The sequence below is a fragment of the Cuculus canorus genome, chromosome Z (genome assembly GCF_017976375.1).
Source record: "Cuculus canorus isolate bCucCan1 chromosome Z, bCucCan1.pri, whole genome shotgun sequence".
NCBI classification, from domain to species: Eukaryota; Metazoa; Chordata; class Aves; order Cuculiformes; family Cuculidae; genus Cuculus; species Cuculus canorus.
In genome coordinates this window covers 24,699,150-24,723,672 of record NC_071441.1, presented here as the reverse complement: position 1 = coordinate 24,723,672, position 24,523 = coordinate 24,699,150, and the positions used below count along the sequence as shown (strand labels likewise).

At 39.0% G+C, this 24,523-nt stretch overlaps 2 protein-coding genes and 1 non-coding gene across 6 annotated transcripts in view; all 3 read left to right on the top strand.

Moving 5' to 3' along the window:
- Positions 1–38: 38 nt before the first annotated feature.
- Positions 39–18,711, top strand: HAUS6 (HAUS augmin like complex subunit 6). 3 transcript variants are annotated; one of them, XM_054053921.1, is made up of 17 exons: positions 39–213; positions 1,225–1,320; positions 2,033–2,105; positions 3,120–3,252; positions 3,871–4,018; positions 6,870–6,935; positions 7,058–7,109; positions 7,303–7,485; positions 8,075–8,259; positions 8,857–8,986; positions 9,593–9,680; positions 12,312–12,402; positions 13,818–13,881; positions 14,508–14,693; positions 15,541–15,676; positions 16,043–17,029; positions 17,914–18,711. In XM_054053921.1, exons 1-17 carry the CDS (start codon positions 119–121, stop codon positions 17,964–17,966), a joined length of 2,766 nt encoding a protein of 921 aa, XP_053909896.1. In that variant the 5' UTR covers positions 39–118; the 3' UTR covers positions 17,967–18,711. The 3 variants fall into 3 exon arrangements, with proteins under 3 accessions (XP_053909896.1, XP_053909898.1, XP_053909899.1); XM_054053924.1 differs by lacking the exon at positions 39–213 and having other exon boundaries at positions 1,267–1,320; positions 2,033–2,116; XM_054053923.1 differs by lacking the exons at positions 9,593–9,680; positions 12,312–12,402; positions 13,818–13,881 and having other exon boundaries at positions 40–213.
- Positions 13,596–13,725, top strand: LOC128850565 (small Cajal body-specific RNA 8). Its single transcript, XR_008448013.1, has one exon. It is a non-coding gene; the product is annotated as a small Cajal body-specific RNA 8 (non-coding RNA).
- The window catches only part of SAXO1 (stabilizer of axonemal microtubules 1), a 37,421-nt gene continuing 29,050 nt past the window's right edge, over positions 16,153–24,523 (top strand). For both annotated transcript variants that reach the window (XM_054053933.1, XM_054053932.1), the window contains exon 1: positions 16,153–16,287. The gene's annotated coding sequence lies outside the window, so the exon portion shown is untranslated. The remainder of the gene's footprint in view (positions 16,288–24,523) is intronic.

The window sequence follows — 24,523 nt, the reverse complement described above, 5'->3', positions numbered from 1 at the left end:
CGAGAAGTCTCGCGGCGTTAGGGGTGGTTTTGGCGGGCTCGGGTAGGCGGCGGCGGGCACTGGGAGTGCGCTCTCCGGCCGGGTTTGTTGTCGTGTGCTCCGTGAGCCGCTTGGCGCGATGCGTGCGAAGTGGAAGGCGGAACATCTCTGGCTGTACTTGCTGAATCTGGGCTTCGATCCGAGGGTACACGACAACAGCGCAGCGGTGGGAATGTAAGTGGAAGGGAGGAGGAGAAGAAGGCGGGCCGCAGCCCCCGAGCAGGGTGCTGGGTTTGACCCAGGAGTGCAGGCCTCAAGGAGGGCATTGGAGGGAGAGAAGTGTGAAGGGGGTAGGTGGGGGGAAAGGTGCGAGGAGGTGGCTGGGATGGGAGAAATGTTGTCGGTGGGAGGGTGGAATGAAAGGAGGAGTGGGGTGGCTGGGATGGGAGGGAAGGGTATAAGTGGGGGGGTGGGAGAGGGAGGGGAGGGAAGGAAAAGGGATGGGGGGAGAGAAGGGAAAGGGATGGGGGCAGGGAAGGGGATAGGGGTATGGGATGGGAGGGAAGGGTATGGGGGGACTAGCATGGGAGGGAGGGGTAGGGAGGGAAGGGGGGTGGGAAGGGGGAAGGGTGCGAAGGGACTTGAGTGGGGGAGGCATGGTAGTAGAGGTGTGAGTTGGGGAGAGTGGTGTGGGTAGGATGGGAGGAGAGGTGAGGTGGAGTGCCTGGTTGGGGAGAAGGCTGTGATTTGGGATATGGGGGGTGGGATGGGAAGGAAGGGTGTGAGTAGGGGGGTGGGATGGGAAGGAAAGGAAGGAAGGAAAGGGCGTGAGTGGGGTGGGCTGGGATGGCTGGTGGTGCCTCACAATGCTGCAGAGAGGCCTGGTGCTCTTGGCCGCGCTTCACATAGCAAAAACACTGGTGTGGCTGCTTTTGAGGAGACGAAACACAGAGAGAACAGTGACTCTGGCTTTCTGGTTGATGCATTCCATACAGTCATGGAGAAAGTGAGCTGACTGGCCCCATTCTCCTGGTTTGAGAACTTAAGAGAAAACGCTCTCCCTGAAATTATATGAACTTTGTTAAGTAGGCTGGAGGACGTATATTTTTAGTAATACAGAAAATAAAGCTTTCGATGTATAACTTAACACCTAATTTTGTAATCTTAAGTGGCCAGTAAAAATGCAATGTTGATTTGATTCATCATCCTGACTACTTCTGATATAGCTGTTCATTTGTGTATCAGGAATATGTTCGATAAGCCAAACCATGGGGCATTTCATGTTGTTGCAAAATTCTTGTTTGCTAAGTTGGATTCGACCCGTGCAGCAGAAATTTTCAAGTAAGTATTTGGTTGACAAAGTCGCTGTTGTGCACTTCACTAAGTATACAATTCATGCAGTTGCTGAGGCGGAGGAAAGTGGTCTCTTGGTGAATGCTGTGGAAAAAGAATATGCAGTCATATCACTTTTTCGCTTTTGATTAAAACTGTAATGTATCAGAAATCTTGCCATAATTAATGCTTTTTCTGATAGTATCTGTAGCTTGGTAAGTTTAAGAGAAGCTTTCATCGCTGCAAAGTAATCTATATAGCTCAGTAATTTCCATGATCAAACAAGAATTAGCATTTCCCAGTGATGGATTACTGATAATGTCTTCAACATACAAGAACCTAGTTTTCTTTAATGTTTTTCCTCATATAGCTGAGCTGTTTTAGCTTACATGTTAAAGAAATGGTTGTAGCAAGACCAGTGATATGCAAATTGTCAGCCTTCTGATCCATTTTACCTCCCTCTTCTCCAGAGATAAAAAGAGCTTCAAACAAATCTATCTCTGAAATAGTCTGTAGTTAACTTAATGTGCTAAGAAGACCTTGTCATTTAAGAAACTTATAGCTATTTTTGGTCTGGGCTATATCCCCTCATTTCCTCAGTCCTCCAGGAGGCATTAGTAAGAAGTCTTTGTATCGTTCTTATAGTGATTAATTAGGAAACTGAATATTTCAAAGTGTTTTGAAATTGTTTTTTTTTTCCTTCTTTTTTTTAAATGCAAAGAGACCTTTCAGCAGCAAACATCATGATTCCTGAATTTAGGAAGCAGTGCTGTAAATGGCTAAAAGAGATTGCAGTGAGTATTAGGTGTGGAAATTGATGATCTACTGGCTTCTGTTACTTCATTCTCTTTCCAAGAGTATACGTTGTGCTTTTAAATAGGAGTTTGAAATAAGGTTGTTTTACCAAAGGATTTATTTTACCTTATGAATTACTTCACTTAGTTTATCTTAGACATGTTTGAGGAAAACAATGTGGCATAGTGGAGTTTAGATGACAGGGACTTAATCCTGGGTCTTAAAACTGCTGTGGCTTGCTTCTGAGTGATGGCATTTGATTAAACAGGAGTCTAGAGGATTCCTCAGCTCTGGGTGAGAATAATTTTCTTCAGCTTGAGAGATGTTTGCTTAAGTTGCCTGGGAAGGTGTTTATTATTGTGAAGGTGGTTTCAGATGTGTGAAAACATTTTTAACGTGATTTTTTTCCATATATACGGAGGAGGGGACTAAAGTTTAGGGGAAGCTTAGTAAAGGAAATGAGACAAACCAGAAGTAGTTGTTTCAGGTGTTGTTGGTTATTATGTTGTTTTCTCATGCTGTTGTTTTAAAGGTAGTTCCAGAAATCAGGTCTTTATGTAGGGAAACACTTTTCCTTTTTAGTAGTAATGGACAAGGTGAAAGCCAACAATGCAGTATATTTGATTTACAGAAAAGCAGAACAAAGTACGCTGATTAATGACTTAAGTAGTAAATATGAAAGAAAACTTTAATGTTTTTTCAAAGGTGGGGTTACCAGCTAGGTCTGAGAACAGCAGACTTCTACCACTTACACAACATTGATTTCAGTGTTTGTGTTGAAACTTTCTATCGTGTACTGAGCTTGGAGGGGGATGACACACGACGACATTAAACATTGTCTCTTCTGCTAACGGAAGTAGATGTCACCTGTGGTGGCAAATAGTTTAGCTTTGCATCAGGCTTGCTGGCGAGTGGGCTGTAGTGTTTTGGTACTTAGCTAAATGTTTGATGGCCATTATTGAGGCTTTGATTCTTAGATTAGTTTTGTGTTTAAATGCAATTTACTTTTCTAGAATGAAGACGAAAGCCATCTTTTACAAATTGCACCTTCTTCATTTACTTCTCCTGCTGGTCTTAAAGTTATTAGTATTTTGTACTGGCTTGCAAGACACGTGATGGTTGAAGACCTGAAAATGAACACTGTTGGTAAGCCGTAATAGGAATATAGTAATAAGAATACTTAATTTTTTGGATTTGACAGTGAATCTGTAGAGTCTTTAATATATGCCAAGACCTTTAAATAATTCTGATAGTGAATCTGTAGAGTCTTTAATGTATGCTAAGATCTTTAAATAGTTCTGATTTGGATGCTCAGTTCAAAATCTTTCACAAGGTGAAAGCACTTTCACAAGCACTTGCATGTGCTAATGTTGATAGAATAATGCAGATTGTGTTACTTTCTGTTGCTTTGTGGGTCCCCCCCCAAGGTTCATCTGTGTAATGCCGTAATTACTCATAAAAGCAGTAGTTTTGTCCAAAGATGTTGGACTACTATACTGTACTTCTTCTCAGAATTTGAGGAATTCTATCAGAGCCATCTACTTCAGGCTTGTGTGTGTGTATATATATATGGGAAAGGGAGTGAGGGAATGCATGGCAAAAAAGAAAGTCTGGCAAAAAAGACAGTACAGTGCATACTCTTATTTCAGTCCAGGTAAAACTGGCCTCTTGATTTGTGATTCTTTCAGTTCCAACTAGGTAGATTAGGAAGTTGTCTATTTGCTAAAAGTGAATAACGTAATCCAAACATTAACTTTCATTTAGGCACTAATATACCTTTCGCTGAAGCTGTAATGTTGAAACCTGAGGATGTGTACATGGCAAATGCAAGATGTAGAGTCGCATACAATAAACTTCTGCAAATTTTTCAAAAGGAAGATTTTGTCATACAAGAGTATCAGAAAAAAGCAAAGTAAGTAATGCATTTAAAGAAATGGAGTCTTTTCAAAGACGCTGACTTTTGCGTGTGTGTGTTTGTGAAAGGATTTGTGGAGTTTCTATCTGCTTTACATAATGAGCACTGTTGAATTTCCCCTGTTTTTTCCCACTTTATCTCCTATAAACAGCTCTTCTGTTTGTTTGGTCTTTTTGTGGAGCACAGTAGTTTAAAGAAATTAGTTCTTCAGTTAAGAGATGGCATATTTTGGAAGATATGGTTACTCAGACATTAAAAAAGATCAGGGAATTTGCTTGTATAGTACTATGATTTCTTAACGTGTGAAGAGTCATGTCTTAGAAAACAACTATCTCAAGATGAAACATTTGGTCTATGTCTTAATCACTGTGGGACACGTTTTATTTACATAATCCTTAATTGTTTCACCAAAATTGTGCTATTCTTCACTGTTGTGTATAGGCGAACATTCCCAGTTTGAGAAGCAAGAATAACTGGAACTTTCTGTGCAGGCACAGAGATATATATCCTTGGTATTTGTAGTATTTGGGTTGAATAGTTGACATGACTGGAGCACTGTCATGGGCCGTTGCAAGATGTTCAGTAAATGGCAGAAAAGGAGGAGGAGTTGTGCTGTAGGTAAGAGAACAGTTTTAGTGCAAGCGGCATAACCGTGTGCAAGAGGACCAGTCTGTCTCACGCTTTTGGATCAAGATCAGAGAGTTAAATATCAAAGGAGACCTCATGGTAGGTGTCTGCTTTACACCTCTTCCTGCAAGTTTTATGAAGCCTTCTTCAGACCAATCAAGCACACCTCAGAGTTGCAGGTCTTGGCTGTTTTAGAGGACTTCAGCTTACATAGGTGTTTGTTGGGAAAGCAAAAGAGAAATGCATTAGCAATCTGGGAAACACAAGTGCATTGAGGATGGCTTTGTTATGCAGTTACTGAGTATGCTGAGTAGGAGTGATGTGCTTTTGAATTCACTGCTTACAAATAAGCAAAGCTTTTCTGGAGGTGGAACTGCCGATAAACCAATGCCTTCTTTGCCTCAGTCTTCATGAGTAAGGTCAGTTCACAGTTTATGTGCCAAGAAGCAGAGAGGTTCATGTGTACAAACTGGATATACACATGGGGAAGTCCTCTGTTGTACAGAGCATGCCTGCCTGTTGGGTCTGATACAGGAAGCATGGGGTGTTATTCCATTGGTCCATCTCACTCTCACTCCCTAATGGTCCTCAGCCTGCTCACCTGCTCCCTGGTATCTGTCACCAATTGGAGGAGTTCCTCCACTCGAGCACAACTCCCACAACTGAGTTCTCCACTAGTGTCTGATACTGAGGCAGGAGGGGGTCATGCCCTGTGGCCTGGCATCTGGGTGCAGCATGCAACCACTGGGGCTCTGTCTGGGAGCCTGCATCAGTCACAGCTGGTACAGAGCTTGGAGCAGCCCATGTCTTCTACCAAGTGGCCACCATGATTCTCTAATCCTTCTGGCAGAGCTCCAGCATCCTCCCTGCTTGCCCTGCCTGTGCAAACTGCCACACCCAGCTTTTCTGACATGTCTTGTACCTGTTCGTCCGCTCCTGTTCACCGTACTGTTGTTGCTGGTGTTCCCTGGGGCCGTTTAAATCTCTCACAGCTGCTTCTGGGATCACCCCACCCCATAGCAGCTGCCACATGGCAGCTGCCACTTCCAGGAGTCAGGAACCGCCAGCTCCTCACCGCTTCCTGGGTTTGCTGGGCTTCCCCAGCTTAGGAAAACAGCTTTGAGCCTTGATCAAGCACCCAACCACAGAACTTGCTCTGTTGCCGATTCTCGCCATTTGAGCCAAAGATAAAGCTCAGGGAGTTTAATCACAATCTTCCAATAACTAAAAAAGTTGTAGAGAAAATGGAGGTACTCCCTTCACAAGGATGTATGATGACAGGACAAGAGGCAACAGGCCCAAGGTGCTTAAGGAAAAACATCTGGATTAAATTAAAAATCTTACGTGAGAGCAATTAACACTGGAGTAGGCAGTCCCAAAAAACTGCTGAAAACTCCGTTGCTGGAAACATTGAAGACTTGGCTTGACAGGACCATGGGAACATAACTGAAGGCTCTGCTTCCAATGGAAGACTCAACACTATAATTTCCAGAGGTGAAAGGCTCCTAAACTGCTCTGATTTCTGTAATTTTACATCTGTCTCCCTGCTTGGGAAGTGTTGGTGCTCTTGTCTACCTTGTGAGTAGTACCCTTTAATAACATAACTCCATTTTTTTTTATTCTCAGCAAGGCGTCGGAACTCTGAAGGTCTTTTAGGACTCAACATGATTCAGACACTGAGTGTTCAATCAGACCAATCGCACCAATTCAGACACCCAGTGTCTGAGTCAGACCAATCAGACCACAGTGTTTCTTGCACTCTGCTTAAAAATTTACTGAAAGCGCTTTGGCAAAAAGAACTTTGGTCCAGCTGCTTGTATTCCAGTGTAGTATTTTTGAAATATTGAATTGGGTACTGTACAATTGATGAATATGTTTTGGAGGTTTATACTTATAAAGTGCAGTTCTAGTAACTTCATTTTTGTTCTTGAGTCTAATAAAAGCTGTTATGTTGCAATAGAATAAACAACAGCTTAATTGCTGAATTTACTTATGTCTTAGTGTCTTTCCTGGTTGTCTTTCTTCACAAAGTTGTGGTAAGGAAGTCAAGGATAATTTTTTCTTTTTTTTTAAGAAATCATTCTAATCATTCTAAGGCTGCCTTAGTGTGCATATTTTGAAATTCTGAGAATAGCAGAGTAGAAACTTCTGGGTTTTTTTGTTTTGTTTTGCTTTTAAAAAAATAACCAGATCAAAAAAACTGTGATAACTGTTTTCTTAGGCTTTTAGTTAAAGAAATAAAACAGATGAAGACTGAAAATGCACGCCTGGAGATACAGTCTTGCAAGTAAGTGTTTTCCCTTGTAACTAAGTTACCATATAGAAAATAGATTGCTTCCTCGATTTTACGAAAAATTACTGCACTTTTCTTGTAATCCACTTGAACTTTGGTTTTGCATCTGCTTGTAGGATGAAACAAAATGACCAAAATGGAAATGGCAAAATAGAGAGAATTCAAAAGGTGAGCGTTTTTCACCCACTGTAGCAGTGTAATCTATTTCTTTTTAAATTTCTGCAGCACTTGGATACTGTTATTTCTACTTGTCTAGCCCCTTCACTTGCCTTTACCTATTATGATACTCTGTTATTTTGTTATGATACTCTATTACGGCAAGCATTTTAATGTAGCATTTTTGTCTGTCCTGCCTTTTAAGGTCCGCAGTATGTGGACCCTTATAATGGAAATGCTTGCTTCTCTGAAAAAGGAAAAGGAGCTTGTGGATTCTGTACTTGATATACCTGAATATTGTGCTCATCAGTGCATTTTAGATGGAAAGAAAGTGGTTTTCAGAGTTCCACAGCTGTTGATTGGCAGACTTGAAAGGGACAAACACCAAGTAAGTAATTTTTGTCCTTCTTGCTAAGTTGTATTTTTTTTTTTAGTTGCTAGGTTGTCATCAGATACCATTTTAAATGTAAAATTCCAAAGAAGATATATATCTAATTTGAATGTAAAAGTTTTTTAATGATTATGCTGCCGTTCTGTATTGGTTATGTTTCAACTGTTTTTAAGTTCAGTAACCGCATTCATAAGTTTACATGATTAGTCTTAAATTTTTTGTTAAGACATTAAAACTAGGTTGACCAGTTTAGCTCTTGGTTTAACTAATGGGCTTTTGTTTCCAGTGTGGAGTATGTGGTGTTGTTAAGGTCTGCCACATCTTTTGAGGCAGTAGTTAAACAGAGTACCTCGTTAGTTGAATTTTTCATACTGCTTTAGTAGCTCCTTTCAAGCAGCAGATTCTAGAAAACAAACCTGAAGCTTAAATCTAGACTTTTTTTTTTTTTTTTTTAATTGTAACAGTCAAACTGAATCAAAATACAAAGGGGAACTTTGTATCCCTGTCCTGACTACAGAAGGCAAAACTTTCTGCTTTTGGTGCTGCTCACTAATTCTTTTTCTTTTCTTGCTTGCTATGCTTAAAGCTTTGTACAGGAAATACATATGAAGGTGAAAACCTGAATTTCTTAACAGTAGTTCAGCTATTAAATGAAGCCCTGAGGACACTGAGAGATGAATGTTGTCAATCTGTATTAAACCACCAACTTCAGGACACTGAGAAGAGGGTTATGTATCATGAAAAAGTACTACACAATTTGGAAGCAAAGAGGTAATTGTCTGGAAATTTTCTCTGGTTCCTTGTTCTTTAGTCTGAGGATCATGTCTTCCTACATGGAATTTTTTGTAAAATAATATCATTTATAGGGAGAACATGTTGGTCCAATCTTTTTCGTTTGCTCTGGGAAATTCACATCTGTCTTGATTATCTGTATTGCTGAGAGCCTTCTAGGTAACTTCAGCTTTTTGCCATTGCTTCATTAATATAGGCTTTGTTCCCGAGAACCTCATTTGCTAGCTCCTCTGATTTTTTTTTTTTTTTGTGTGTTTTTTTTTTCTTATGTTAATCAGTTTGGGATTTTAAAACTTCATCTGGAACTGTCTTAAGGAAACTTTTCAAGTATGCATCTCATTGTGTGTATGTGTTTCAGTATAGTTCTTTCAATTCTTCTGTAACATACATGAAGAATACCTAGCAGCTGCTTTTTAGGTTATGAATTTCAGCTCTTAGGGTGTGCACAAATGCATGAATAAGTTGATAGATACCAAAGATTTTGCTGGGTGAGAACACATAATTCTCACCATTATTATGCAGAATTGTTGTTTCCACCAATAGATGTTAATTTTGTTTTCCATTTTCTTATTACAGTCTGAAAATAGAGCAACGGCGTTGTGTGTCAGTGAGTGCATCTATTTCTCAAAAACAGGAAGATTGGGAAGTGAAGTGGAAAAACTTTCTTGGCTTGTGTCCTAGTAAACTCATCTTAGAACGGTATCCAGTAAGTAGTGTTCAATTTATGTGATTCTGGGGAAGGAAAAGTGTGAAGGGGAAAGAGCATGTTAGGGGATGTACATCTAAGCTGCTATGTTCTATTGCAGCATTTAAGCTTTCTACGTAAGGCTAAGGAATAAGCACAATATAGCAGAAATTGCTTTATGAAGTGTTTAACTTGGTGACAGCTGGTGTCCTCACTTAAGAAGAGGGGTGGAACCATCTTGTCCAGACAGTAGCTCAGCATAAGACCAAGCTGATTGGTTGTGGTTTTGTCCATGTCCTTTATCCGGAAACTGAGCTGTTGTATACTGTCAATCTGAACATCTGCTGAGTTATGTTTTCCCGTTTCAAGCTGCTTAAGTATTCATCTGCTTGATGAATGAACAACAATTTCCATTCTGACACATTGATACAGAGATCTGAGTTTATATCCCTGCCTAGCTACCAGCAGAGGAAGGAAAAGAAAGGAGAAGTTTCATGCTGAGCAGAGAAAGGAAAAGTTTAATGTTGAGTCTGGTTTGCAGAAAAGCTGCTGTTAATAATTGTCTGTTAATTCCTCTTGATATGCAGACTTTTCAGCCTGCTTGTGTAACTTTTTTTCTTTTGAAAGTATTTAAGAACTTCACCACCCCATTGTTTTGATGTTGCAGAAGATGAGGAGGATAGGTTCTTTTATCAACACTTACTATCAGTTCCAGGTAGGTGAACAGGAGAAGCTTCTTTGTCTTCTCTTCCCCTTCCACAACTTAACAAGTTGTTAAGTTACTTGGAGTCGAAAAGACTCTCTGCTTGTGTTTCCAAATGTCTTCGGTAGTCTCTGATAATCTGGTTCTGAATGACTCCTTGGCACAATTGCCTCACATTTTTCAACCTGGTATCACATAGATTCTTTGAAGCTTTTGGTATGGCAAAAAACCCAACGCTGGAGCTGTTTGGTATTTTGTTTTTCTTGCACAAAAGATGTTGAGACAAATTTCCATGTACAGAAGTTCATTCATAGGTTCTAGAGAATACATTCACTCTAGCAGTAAAACTTACTTCAGGTTGGAGGAGTAATAAAAAAGAGAGAAAGAAGAAACAACTTTTCCCATTGGCCGACTGGGAAGAGAAGTTGAAGGTGTCCTCCCAGGTAAGTATTTTTCCCTGATGCTTCCAAAATACTTATTTAACGGTAAGTGTGCCATTTGATCAGGATCTTACTTGGTTTCTGTGCTGGTTGCTTTCAGTCGTTAGGTTAACAGTGCTGATCGGAGCTCATTTTGATCAGACATGGATATTTCACATGCTAGTCAACTGATGAGCTGGTTGTATTCTGCTAGGTAGTGCCTATCATAGAATGTCCTGAGCTAGAAGGGTCCCATAAGGATCATTGAGTCCAACTCCTGTCCCTGCAGAGGACAACCCCCAAACTCACACCGTGTGTCTCAGGGCACTGTCCAAGTACTTCTTGAATATTGTCAGGCTTGGTGCCAGGACTACTTCCCTGGGGAGCCTGTTCCGGTGCTCCACCACTGGAGGAGCCACTAGAAGAAACCTTTTCCAAATATCCAACCTAAACCTCCCCTGGCATATCTTTCTGCCATTCCCTTGGGTTCTGTCCTTGGCTGCCAGAGAGAAAATATTAGTGCCTGCTCCTCCTCTCCTTGTGATGAAGCAGTAGACAGTGATGAGGTCCCCCCTCAGTCTGTGCCAGGCTAAACAAACCAAGTGACTTTAGCCACTCCTCATAAAGCTTTTCATCCAAACTCTTTACCAACTTTGTGGCTTTCCTCTGAACACTCTCAGTAGCTTTATATACTTTTTATACTGTGACACCCAGAACTGCATGCACTGCTCAAAGCTGGGAGTGCACTAGTGCATAGCAGAGCAAAGCAAGACAATTGCTTCCCTTGACTGGCTAGGAATACCAAGCTTGAGGTGCGGTTGCCCCTCTCTGCTGCCAAGGCACACTGTTGGCTCATGTTCAGCTTGCGTCAACCAGAAGTCCCAGACCCCTTTCCACAGGGCTGCTCTCCAGCTTCTTGCTCCCCTGTCTATATGTGTATCCAGGGCTGTAATGTTGCAGGTGCAAAATGCAGCTTTTGCTCTGGTTAAACTTTGTGTGGTTGGTGATTGCTCAGCTCTCTAATTTGTCTAGATTCCTCTGCAGGAACAAGTATTGACTGTCCCTAGTACAGAGTTGTAAATTAGAAGCTATATAGCAAAGGTGGAAAGGAGAGGGAAGACAGCTTGAATCGTGTGTTGTTTGCAGTCCCTTTTAGGAAAATGGCGTAGCAGATGTGTTGGAATTTTAAAGTGGAAAGTGATGGGGGAAGATCCTTTTGGTTACAAAGGTGAAGGCACTGCTCCAGCAGTCTGAGAGTATGTAGATATAAGGATAGAAGCTGCAAAGGAAAAAAGGCTACAAAACTGCAATTGGAAGATCATTTGCCTTAAAAATTTCAAAGGTTAGAGCATTGTGCACTAATGCTGTGAGCTTCTGGTAATAGCAGAAAGCTTGAGACAAACTGGTGTCTGTGGCTTTCTCTCTATTTGATCCAGCCACTAATGAAACTAACTTTCAGCCCTTTGATGTGGTGAGCTTTAAAAGAAAAAAGTTAATTTCACCTAACATCTTGAAGTGAGCTTGCATTTTGGAGAAGATATTAAGGTGAATACAAAAGGAATCACCACTTCTGTTTGTAGAAGCTGAAATATAGGCTTAGTAAAGAACTACTGAAGTTAAACTTTGGCTGTTTATCCAAATGATGTACCCAAATTGGTGTTTCTACAGAGTTCTGAGCTGAAGTATGTATACCTCTGGTAATGTGCAAAACGTTTCCTTATAGTGTACCTTGCCTGGACTGAAGCAGGGTTCATCAGAGGGATGAGTATGTCCACAGGGATTTTTATTGATAAATACAGGTGAAGATGATGAGATGCCAGAGGGAAGTGTGGTGGGTTTTTAATTTGTGGAATTGACATGCCGCACAGTTGATGCTTATGTTGAGAGGAGGGGATAGTGATGACGTCTCTGGGATTGTAGTTTGGAGGAAGGTGGAACCTATGGTTCATATGTGCAGGGCAGCAGATAGAGTCATGCCTCTCAAACATGGTCAGGAACAATGCAAATAAGTGTTGGCTGCTAGTGGCATTTGTGGCTGCAAGTGATACCTGAGCAGAAGGATAGATTCTGCTGTCCTGCTTAAGTATTTGCGAGCATTTCAAGAAAAATAAATAGTCCATCCTGTGAATAGTCTACAGAAGTGGTCTGAGTCACTTTTGTCACCTGGAAAGTCTGAGCAAAAGACAGTGGAAGCAATAATAAAATCCTGAACTTGCTTTTCTAGATGCTTATGGCTCCATTCATGAAGTACGTTATGAGGAAGATGGTGAGGCATTGGGAACTGTGATGAATAAGTCAACAGCTGTACCAGGATGGTATGATGTTAATGAGAAATTCATAAAGCCATGGGAAAAGTAGAAATTAACTTGTTGGAGTTGAATATATTGCATCTCTTGATCATTAAGTGAAAGATTCAGTAGCCTGCTCTTAAATGTCACGTCCTCCTGAGTTAGCAAGGTAGACTTGAAGTAACTGCCTCTTTCTCCAGCTAGTGATTGATCAACTGGTTAGTGCTGAATAAGATGTGCAGCAACCAGTTTGCAAGGTTTTTAACTGTCTTTTTAACTACATTCTTTCAAGTTTTAAGAGTTGAGTGGAGAAAATGGAGGATTCTGTTTCTCAAGCTAGTTTGAATTAAGCATGTATGTTCAGTGTAACCTGAGAATAAAAGAACAGGCATTCACAGTAACCCTTCTTTTGTGTTTAAAAAACCCCCAAACAACTAAAACTGAACCAAAACAAAAAAGCCTGACTCCCAAGCAGAATGAATATACTGAACCTGAACCTTCTCAACAAGACTTTTCTCATGAATTTTCTAAAATCACTTTGTTCTGTAACTTCTCTTACTAGAATTCCAGCACAGGATAGACTACGAAACAATTGTATTCTAAAATGTTTTGGCTTGGTTGTCATTTACTTAGCCCAGGAAGGTTTCATGACGTTTTCAATAACACCGGAGTTCGTAGAATGACTCCTACAAATACTTGAAAGTTACATACTATGAGAGAAAGAGGGTTGGCAAAGGAAAGTTGTCCTATACTTGGACATCAGTAGATGTAGATGCATATAAATCTCAAAGGTTGTCCAAATATGATTTCTCTCAGTGACTTCATGCAGCATGGGGTTTTGTCTGCTGCTGATTCTTAAGACTGATAACAGCAGATACTATGTTTCAAGAAGTGGTCTTCTTAACAAGTGAATGCTATACAAGTGAATGTACATTTTAAAGAGCTATGCAATTAGCACTACAGTTACCAGAAGTGATCAGACTGAAGTTTTTGGTATCCAGGTGATTGTTTTATATCAATGAGTTCATATCAGAATGGATCTATGGCGGAGGCAATTCAGAGAAAGAGAATATCTAGGGAAAATAACATTGCCAAGTCTGTAGAAGACTTCGCAGTTATCTTTGATTGGTAAAAAAGTCTCCTATTCTGCAAACTTGTTACAAAATATTTTCTTTCCTGGTTTGTTATCAAAGGAAAAGTTTTTAATAGTGTGTTAATTTTGGGAGGCTGATACACAACTAGGGCTAAAACTGCTCTAATTGTCACATGTTCTCCCTATAATAAAACTGCCTTCTGATGACCGGGACGAATTGAGGGAAATCGTAACGGACAGATACGGGGCACACAGTATGTAGTGGCGTTCTATAAAGACTTGCATGCGACTACTTTAATTTGCTTCTAATTTTTTTTTTTCTCTCCACTCCTCTGCCCCATCCCTCAAGGTTGTCTTCAGTGCCTTTGGAGTTGTCAAAAGCATCTGAAAACAAAGATGTGTTAATTGAAAAGGTTATTCCTCAGTAATTTCCTACCTGCTGAAGTTTAATTTCTCATACTTGCATTTTACATTGGTTGAAGCCTAGAATTAGTATTTGGGGGGAGGGTTGTGGGTGCCTTGTTTTTTTTAAGTAGTATTTTTACACATCTGATTCAGTCTTGTAAAACCCTGAAAGCTATCTGTCAGTTAAGCTTTAGGAAAAGGACAGTAGGAAGTAGGTGTAGTTGCACCTGAATTCTGGGGCAACATAGTGTGTCACTGACTCCCTGCTTGCTGAAAGTCTTTTTGGTGTGAGTGGTGTTCAGACTTTGATCTTTCTTCAAGTTGTGTGTGTGCTTAAGGGTTATAATGGATGTATAGCTGTATTTTGCGCAGTTATTTGCTGTAGTATTTTTGAGGTAGCTACAGATGAGTCATCAGTGTTCTGTGCAATACCCTATCCTTGCAGCTTCTTATGTCCCAATTTTAAATCCGATTGTAAAAATATTTTTTGTTTAGTTAAGATTTTTGAGACTGAGATATTTTTAATGCCTAAATGTTAAGGCTGTTCTGTTCAGAATTCATACATCAGTTTCTTCATGCTAATTTTCTGACACTTGAGTCTAAAACTTCTAGTAATTGTTTTGTATTCCTCTAGAACTTGGCTGTTGAAACTTCCAAGTGCAAAAAAAAGCCTATGCCTCCAAAGATCTTAAAAGATGAAACGGATGAGTCCGCTGTTTCAGACTTGTGGGAGAATGCAGGTGATCACGTTATCCAGACAGAGCCTCCTGTCAAAAAAGAAGACCCTACTGAGAAAGCCAGAGATGAGCTGGCAGAAGAGGTTAGGAAAAGCTATTTTTAAACTTTTTATTTGTTTTTATAGAAATGATCATTAAGTTCAGACAACAAATTACTGATTATATTATAAAATGTGTCTTGTAATCTGCATATGTCTGAAGTTCCTTTTGTTTTTTCTAGGTAATAGAGTCACTTAAATTTAGGGATGATCTGGGAGCTTGTGCAGTTGTACTTACAAATCATGGTGAAGTGAATGGCACTTTCAGTAGAATCATATTATGATTTTTATCACCTCCTACTTTATTTATGAACAACTGCTTATATTAAGAATTCAACAGTCGTCTTGTTTCTGAAGTTATGCAGGTTAAATATTTAACAGGGACTTGGAAATTCTAGGCAGGAATTTTAATTATTTCCTCTTTTAGGTATTTTATCTAATATTTAACTGAGGAATTTCTTTATGAGTTACTGTAAAATGTGCTGTAGCTTCATTTGGAAAGTAAATTTCATCTTTCACTGGAGTAGTACAGTTATTTTTCATCTGCTAAAATGCTTTACTTCTGTAAAAATAGCTCTAGTCTTCATGCTAATGCTGTTCTTGACTACTGTCTTCAATATATTTTATGTGAGCATGTTTTCTTATTTTAAAGATGTATTCATAGATGATGAGAGAACTTATAATTCAATTCTGATTTCAGTCCCCTGTCTTAATTTTGTGTTTGTAGTACAGCAGCCTTTGTGAACCTAGTAGTAAATGATAGAAGAAGAGTCAGGAAATTCCACACTCTCCAGATCTTTTGGAGAATGGGATTTCTTTTGAGCCATAACTGACAGAAATAGAGGTTATAATTTTGCTTTCTTTGGATTTGCCCTTCTCTAACATCCTACAGTTTGCAAAAGCAGTGACAGCCGAGTCACCTCAGAGTGGTAAAGGAAAAGAAATGCCATTAGAAGATCTCATTAGCTCACTGGCTTTTAACAGTTTTTTAACAAGGAAACGAATTTCGCGAACACCGGAAAATCTGCGTAAGTGTAAAACTGTTTTTATAATACTTACTTGATTAGAAGTGTGATTAGTTCATTGACACTATATGCATCACATGAGAAGAAAAAAACATTATAGTGAAACTGCAGGTTATCCTTATGACTCACTCTGTAACACAATAAGATGCAGGCCTAATGAAAAGTGAATACTGTGAATTTTAGTTAGCATAATTTTATTTCTTGTGTAGAATCCCATTTATGTTGAGGATGAAAACATAAGCATAAACAATATAAAGCAGCTATACATCTTACTTCTTGAATTGCTTATGATACTGAAGGGACTGAATAAAAACAGGTTGATTGAGAGTATAAAAGTACTAAAATTTTTCTTTGGTTTGTTCCATTTAGTTACTGAAATTAGAAGCTCTTGGAGAAAAGCTGTCAAGAATGAGGGCTCATCAGACACAGAGCTGACCCCAACTGGAGTAGTGATAGAAGATCCAGTGGATGCTACACACGTAACACAGAAGGCAGCAGACTCTAGCTTCCAGTGCTCTATTCTTGCATCACCTGTATCTGATGTTGATCCTTCTTTGTCAGAAATTAAGTTCCAATTAAGTTCTAGAGAATTAAAACCTCAAGAGCAGATGAAGGTAAGTCATATAATTGAATCTCCAATTTCGGAATCTGAAATGAAAGGCAGCAAGAGAACTGAAGAACAGAAAAATTCTGTAAAAGATCCAGAAGAACAGGATTTTCAGTATGTAAGGAGCATGGATGCTGCAGATATTTGTTCAGAAGACAATAGTAGAAGAAATTTTCTACCGTTAAACCACTTTCAGTATTCCTTAAGGGACAGTATGCTGCACAGCTTTGTTTCTCCATCATTAAGTTCTCCCAGTCATGAAGATGCCTTCTTGGGTATATGGAATGAGACACTTCCACAGGAACTTAGTTACATAGATTCTGACAAATCTGCAAGCCCTGAGTCTTATTTTAATGTAATAAGCAATGTGTGTGTAACAAGTGGTTCAAAAAATAAGGGGGATATTAAAAAATCAAGGCTAGATGTACAGTCCCCCTTCAACACACATAAAGCATTGGAGAAGACTACATTTAGAGGTGAAGAGGAGCTGCATCAGATGCATAATGGAAGTAAATCTGTAAGTTGTAGGTCAGACCTAAGTCTTGCACCAGAAAGAAGGGAAAGAGGTGAATTGTGCATTCCTCTAGAAGTCTTCTGCTTGGATGAAGAATTCAGTAAGATGCCATCGCCAGTATCTCTTAATGAAAGAAAATATTCCCTGTCATCTTTGTTGATGTCCTGTCAGCAGCTGGAGGAAATGGCAGCAATGGTACAGGAACTCCCAATGGACTTACAACATAAATTGAAGGGTAAGTGTCCATGTACTTTAGCTGCAACGTTTTGTCCATTCTGCCACTGGGCATACTACTGTAAATAACTGACTTCTAAATAGTTGAATTCTGCTGTGGAAAGTGTAGGGAGATAGATTATTTGTATGCTTGCTTGTTGTGGAAGATGAGACATAAAAGCAAAGGAAACACGCTCCCTTTAGTTGTATCAGCGTCTTGCAAGAAGGAGGAAAGGAGCTTGTCTGACTTTCAGAATTTGCAGCTACTGAAAAAAAAAAAAAGCTGTAAGGTGTGCTAGCAATATTGGAAGTTAAATTTTGAGACTTCACAAAGTTAGTTTGAAGTAGTGTTTACTCTGAACAAAATGGCATATTTAGAAATGTGTTGTAGGTGATTGGAACTTGTGAGACCAGTCAAGTGTTCACAGTCTGTAATGCTTATTAATACATTTTTTTATTGCAAAATATCCTGTATTCCAGCTTGCTTGTCCCCTCACCCTGCTTCCAATAGAGATGTCGACTTTGGTTAATGAGTAATCAATCCACCGTTTGATTACATGTCAGGTCAATTTTTGAAATGCATTAATTAAAATGAGCCAGCAGAGGTTAACTGCAGGACTTTCACTGAAACAGGTGGTATTTAACAAGAGTAGTAGGAAGTTAACAGAACAAGCTTGTTTCAAGGAGTGGTTTATACATTGTGCAAAGGCTTGCTGGAACTTGGCTTTCATCAAAATTTGTGACTGTACTGATAGCAGATGATATTACCTTACTTGAAACAGTTATCAAAATTGGGAGTAACAGTTCATGTATGCTTTTTAAATATATGCCAGATACTTTTGAAGCAGTATTTCTGTCAATTCATTGAATATTATAGCGTGCTAACTAATACACCTTTTCTTCCAGATAAAGAGCATTTGAAGCAGAAGCTGGATACAAATGAGCCATCATCAGAATAGAATTTGTAAAGCGGAAGCATAAACGTAGTAGCACAATTATAATTCACTTGAGCATCTAGCACCTTCTCCAAGAAAAAGCTGTGCTCCTTTATTTTTTTGCAGAGACTGTATTGCAGTCATCTTGTTTAAGAGTCAGTTGCCTGCTCTGGTACTTCAAATTTTGTCATCCATAGCAACACTCCCTGTACAGCCTATCAATTAAGTACAGAACAGTATATTTCTTTTATATATCCTTTTAAAAATAACAGATACTGGGTAAGTGGCATAACTAGAAAATGGGAAAACAAAGTCTCAAAGGAGGAGTAGTAAAATCTTTGGTGTCTCTATCTTGCCTCTAATTCTCTACTCTACCCTTGCCCCCCAAAAAAAAAACCCCGCCACCATAATTTTAGTTGGTGCTCTACAATCATTGGATTATTCTCTCTTGTTGAGCTGTCTCATCGATATTGCCATCAGTTGTTGATAGAGGCTGCTGTCTTTGTAAACTTACACTGAAGTGCCTATTTATTTAGGCTTATTACTAAATACATGTTGTATATGAAATACATGTGTATGTTGTAAAGATCTATGATTTGTGGTAGTTAATGCCACTTAATTTTCAAATAGTTGATATACATGTATGACATTGTGATGTAAGTAACTGATAATATAGCTTGTGGTGGGTTGCAAATGTGAAAGCTGATTCCAGTGGATAAGCTTTTTGTTGTGTTTTTGAAGTGTTGTTAAACACGGTTTTATTTGTGTTCTGCTGTGTCTTTCTCCTCCTTTCTTCCCAAACTGTAGCAAAATGGATCTAAGAAAAGCCTCCACCTGTATTTAACATATATCAAGAACAGTAAACAAGAAAGAAAAATTGACAAGCTGCATGAAAAAATAGGTGGCTGGTTGTGGAAGCTATGATGTGGCTGTGAACATGTTAACAGCTAAGAAAAAAGTACTTCTTAGTACCCTATTTACATGTTGATACAAGTGTGGTCAAGCAGCTGGAGAAATGTAAGGTCTGAGCTTAGTTATTGGCCGTCTGAAACAGGTACAGCCATGTTGGCAGACCTGGGCTCTAAACTTTAGTGCTGGTGACTTCACAAAGGTTCCCTAGGCAACTCAAAGTTTTCATGGCTTGGTCAGATTAGTCTTAAAAGCAGGACTACAGAGCTGTAGTCTAGATACTACCAGAGGAACCTTAGCATGTTACCCTACAGAAGGAGCCAGCCCAATGTCGTGTACTCTCTCCCTTGTTCTGGAGATTACTAGATAATCTGACGTAACTGTCTCCAGAGGCTGCTGCTGAAGAGTGATTGTTTTGCCATAGTGCATCTCCTGGGAAAGACTGGAATCATAACTTTTTCTTAGCAAACATGCCTTCTATACCACATGTGGTTCCATCCTTGAAGAAATGCATTTGTCAGCTCTGTTCCTGTGGGTATGTAAAAGAGGCTGGGGGGAGGGCCTTGCAGTATTGGTTACTTCACTAGCAGGCTGCACTGCTCTTTGGGGCTGCACTGGTATTCACTGCTTTAAGTTACATGTGAAAAGCTATAAACAAAGGTATGTTAGAGTGTTTCTAAAGTTTTAAAACAGAAAGTATTTCCTCCCCTATTCAGTTCTATTAGAACTGTTGCTCTTGTTTTTGTCATGAACAGTAAACAGTAGGGAGGTGTAAACAGTAGGGAGGCTTTCCATTTTTCTTGTGTAGGTAAGATTGCATTTCTAAGAGAAGAGCTTTCCACTTTTTTTTGTCTGCAAACTTGCTTTGAAATGGCTGTTATGTGCTTTGAATTTGCATATGAATGTGACATGAAGTGATACTTCCGCTGTAAACTTGCTAATTCTGGAAAAGATACAGGACTGGAACTTTAACAAATGGAAGAGACAACTGAAAATACCAGGATTCATTAGTGGATTCATTAGTCTTGTGAATGTATGCAAACTTTTCTTAAAAGTAATGATTAAGTTTTAGATCCTTTGATATAATACCATTCTCCCATATTTGCAGATTAAGAATAAAATTATTAATGGAAAAACCAAAATCTTCCCAACTTATTCAGATTACTTATTTTAGTTTGTTTTAAAGCTATTAAATAATTATTATGAAGAGGGTTTAAAAGTACAAAATTCCCACCTGGAGTTTATATTAGGCTGGTATGCATTATTGTTACGCATCATTAGTAACAAACACATACTCAAAAAGAATAGAAGTGTTGGTATCAATCAGATTGTAAACTGTATTTTTGGGTACTTTTATCAGGCTCTTATTTGTAAGGGATAAATGTATCTGCTCCCTCCGTTCCTTTTTCTACGTGTGTCTTTTTTTTTTTTTTTTTTTTTTTTTTTTTGTTAACTGGTATTTATGTTTGACTTTGGGAGTTGTGTTCCAGAGAGAAGTAGCAGTAGTGATTTGATTATTGTTTTAGAGGACTGTGTTATCGAGGATGTAAACTTGTAGAATTGAGATCTGGATTGAGAAGGATTGTCTGGTTCTAAGCAAGTAATCTGCTGAAGTATAGATGTATCTTTGAGGCAGTATAATATTTCAAATGTTAGATAACCTAGTAGAGTAGCTACGTCTAAGGAAGTGGATAATACCTTGACCGTGGCCTGTCTTAATTAAAATATAACTGCTTTGGTTTGGTACTACGTTGACATTACGTGCACTGAAAATGAATCCTGTGCATTTTTAAATAAAACATGATGAATTAAAGAGTCAGAAGTGTTGAAGGCCAGGTTGGATGGGGCCTTGAGCGGCCTGATCTCGTGGAGGGTGTCCCTGCCTATGGCAGGGGGGGTGGAATTTGATCATCTTTAAGGTCTTTTCCAGCTCAAACCATTTTATGACAGTTCGAGATTAAGAAGTAACAGCTACAATTTTGAGTTTCTTATGGAGACCTTGCCTTAGATTCCTTTCGTATATATATGAAAGCTGAAATTATATACCTTTGCACCTTAGAGATCCTTACTGCTTGCAGGCAAGTGGAAAACTATGGGTTTTGTGTTATAAGTAGTAGCTCACCTGCCCACTAGTTTGTGGTGGATACTTAGGAAGTTTTGGTTAAGCTTATATTAGACAGCCATCATAATTATGTTAAGGTTTAGGATGAAATATTCATGTAGAGCAGTGGTCTACTGACTAGTGAGGGAGCGTTGGGAGAACAGTGTATTATCAACAGCTACGAATAAACCTTATATATTTTTGTCACTTCTTCGAAACTATGTTTGCTGAAGAGGAAAGGAGTATTCACAATGTACAGTGTTGAATATCTAAAATACCTAGCCTGAAATACCATTCAGAAGTACTTGCCCATTAGACTTGGGGAAAATAATTTTCTCACTAACTTCCTAATTAGAGGATCCTCCATTTGACTTCCTAAGAATAAGAAATTTGGGCTCCTAAAGCTTGGGGCACTGGATTATCATTATCTGAAATACGTAGTGCAAATACCGCACTTTCCTTTCCGGAGGAGAATATAACATTGTTTAATGCAGCGCTGCAGCACAGTCAGTATTCCACGGTTTAGATTTGCCTGTCCTTACTAGGTAAGTTCCAAAAGGATAGCTTAATGACATCTTTACTCCTTAGTCTTAGACTCAGAAGATTATACTAATGTTTTCTGCTTACCAAGGCATAAAGGTATGATGAAATGTCTGGAATATCTTTCCTCCAAATATAATATAAATGGTACAATGTTTCATAGTGGTATATCAAATAACATATAGCTATAATAATATATAAATGCTATAACTTTTTCAAGGTAACAGATAACTGTTTGCAGGCTATCTTGTATATGTTCTGTCTATACCGAACATACATCAGTCTATTTTTACGAAAAAGTAAAGCTAAACTAACATATAATCTACTGTCAGTAGTTCACCGAGCATTGAAAAATGCCAATGCAGTTCTGTCAATGGATTTCTGAAAGTAATATGGGAAATGGTCTCAATTACTAACTTAATGAGTAGCAAGTCCCTTTTGTAGTGTAATTGCTGCTTTTAGAATTGTGGCTAGTGGCAACACTAGCTGAGAGATACAATTTTTACTTTGTGCTAGGAATGGCTATGAATAGAATACGTATTATAACTGCATAAAGCCAGAAATATATGATTTGAATGAACCATTTATTCATTGTGTGCTCTCTATGATGGCATGGACTGAGAAAATATTTTTTTTGTTTAAATGACTGGGAGAGATGGAAGAAGTAGAAACTTTGAAAAAAAAAAAATGTATAGATATACTTAAATTAAGGTGAACTGTTTCATCACAGCTTCGAGATGTTAGGGAAAGACTTTGATCTAGCTGTTCCATCTGACATACTATGTGCAACAGTGACCAGACTGCTAGTGTATAAACCCATGTGAGAGCTACAAAACTTGGAATGATTCCAGGATGTTCAGTGCTCAGTACTTTTCAGCATGGATATTTACCACACAAATGTTAAATCATGTGATGTTTATGAATGTGTCTGTATATATGCATGTGTGTAGAGATGCAGAAATAAATGTATCATTCCTTATGGGGCAAATTCACACCAAGTTTCTTTCATTTATGCATGGTATGTGTGTGTGAGAGATGATGCATGGAGGCGTGAGGGTAAGAATTCCAGTGCATTAGGGCAGCAATGCAAACTGGCGTTTTGTAGCAGCAGCTATAGAATGAGAATATGTTTGAGGTAACTGATGGGTTTGTAGCCATGTTTTATGTCCCTTTGCACAATTTGTTTGGGTCCATTGACTAAAGCCTTTTAAATTAAGAAGATATGAGGGCAAGAGAAATCATGGGCAAGGATTACTTCTCTTGCTCCTGCATCTTGTGTAAAACCCATTTATGCACAAGGAAGTAATATTGAGCCTTTAGTAATTCCATAAGCACAGAACTGAGGTTCTGGTAATGTTTTGTACCTTTGTATAGTCTTCTACAGTGTCATGTGGAGAACTGAGTAAAAGGAAGCACATTTTTGTGGTTATTTGAGATATATGTTGAAGTTCTCGTATGCTTTTGCCTAATAACTCATAGGTTTTCTTGTTTTGCATGTAGAAGAGTATATATTCATCTTCACTTTAACTATGGAGAAGTTTCTCAGGGCTGAACTGGCAAATGATCTATGACCCTTGGTAGCTACTCATGAAACCTATCATTTTAGTAGAGATTGGGAGAAGATAGGATAAGTAGTCTCATAAAAGGATATGAGTACTCCAGTTTGAGCTTGGTCCTGGGGTCTGTTATCAAGCCTGAATTACATCCATGGCTTGATATTTCTGTTTCGGTCTTCTGTGTTGTATAGTTTGTAAAGCTTTGGCTGGAATTACTCTACTAGTAGCTATGGCAAAAATCTTGCATGGGAGTTCCAATTTACCATCTGCAATGCTTAACAACCCAGCTGGGCTTACTTGTTAAGTGTGGCAACATTTGAATGTAGCTTTTCCATATGAGAGCAGATTTCAGGCTATCTTGCCTAGTCATATCTACTCACAGTCCAGACTATGTGAAGATATTCAGCTGTGTGCCCTGTTGTCTGTGGGTTTACAGTTGGGTAACTCTATTAAATCGGCATAAAGCACAATTGCATAGCGTTTGGATACATTTCTGTCCCTACTCTGGACATTTTAACACTTCTCAATCATAATCACAGCTGGTGGTGTATCTCTGTGGCAATGACAATCACTTCTGATACATTTATATATAGGCAGGGTTATCCCAAGAGGTGGATTTAACTTGTTGGTCACTCATTTGTGTACCTTCTGTCCATCTGCCTTTCTCTTCCAGCTGCGTGCATTTTAATAGTTTGCATTTAGGAATACCATTCAAAGAAATCTGCAAGTAGCTCTTTGACGGTTAACATAAAGCACTACAGGAGCCAGGGGCACAATCATTTCACTTGCATTTGTGTCTGGGCATCTTCAGTTGCTTAAAGAATTTATTTACAAAGGGGTTTTTTTTGTGCTATTTTTTTGTTTTGTTTGGTTTGGGTTTTTTGAAGTAATTGAGCACTAACAAAAACAATTAGAAATGGTCCTTGTCCTGAGAACCTTTCTGACTAAAAGACAAAAATCTAGCCAAGAAGCATGATTAGCAGTGTGGAAGATGAGTGTTTTTAATCAAAACTGGACTGGTGGTGTGTGTGATGTACCTGCTGTGGAAAACTTGCATGAAGAGAAATAGAGAATAGGAAACAATGGCACCTGTTGCAAGTCAAGGCAACGGCAAGTAAAGTGACCTGTGGGAATGAAAGGAAGTGGTATGAGAGGTCCTGCTAATGTGGCTCGTTAGAGTATGAGAGAAAACAGTATGCTGTCCTACTGGGTACAATTTGTGTTTGACTCTCGGGCAAATCATGGCAATGGGAAGACCAAGTGACCGAATCAAGGTTCTCTACAGAAATTTTTATCAAAGTTTCTTGGTCTAAATTTTGCAGTACATACCATCTCAGAGAAAGGTTCACTCAGTATGAGATTCACTGTTGTCTGTATTCCTAACACAGAGGGTTCAGATACCCAGTACTTCCATCTTTGAATTTTTGGGCAGCTATTTTATTTCATGTCATTGGGATGAAATTTTTTTCAGTGGC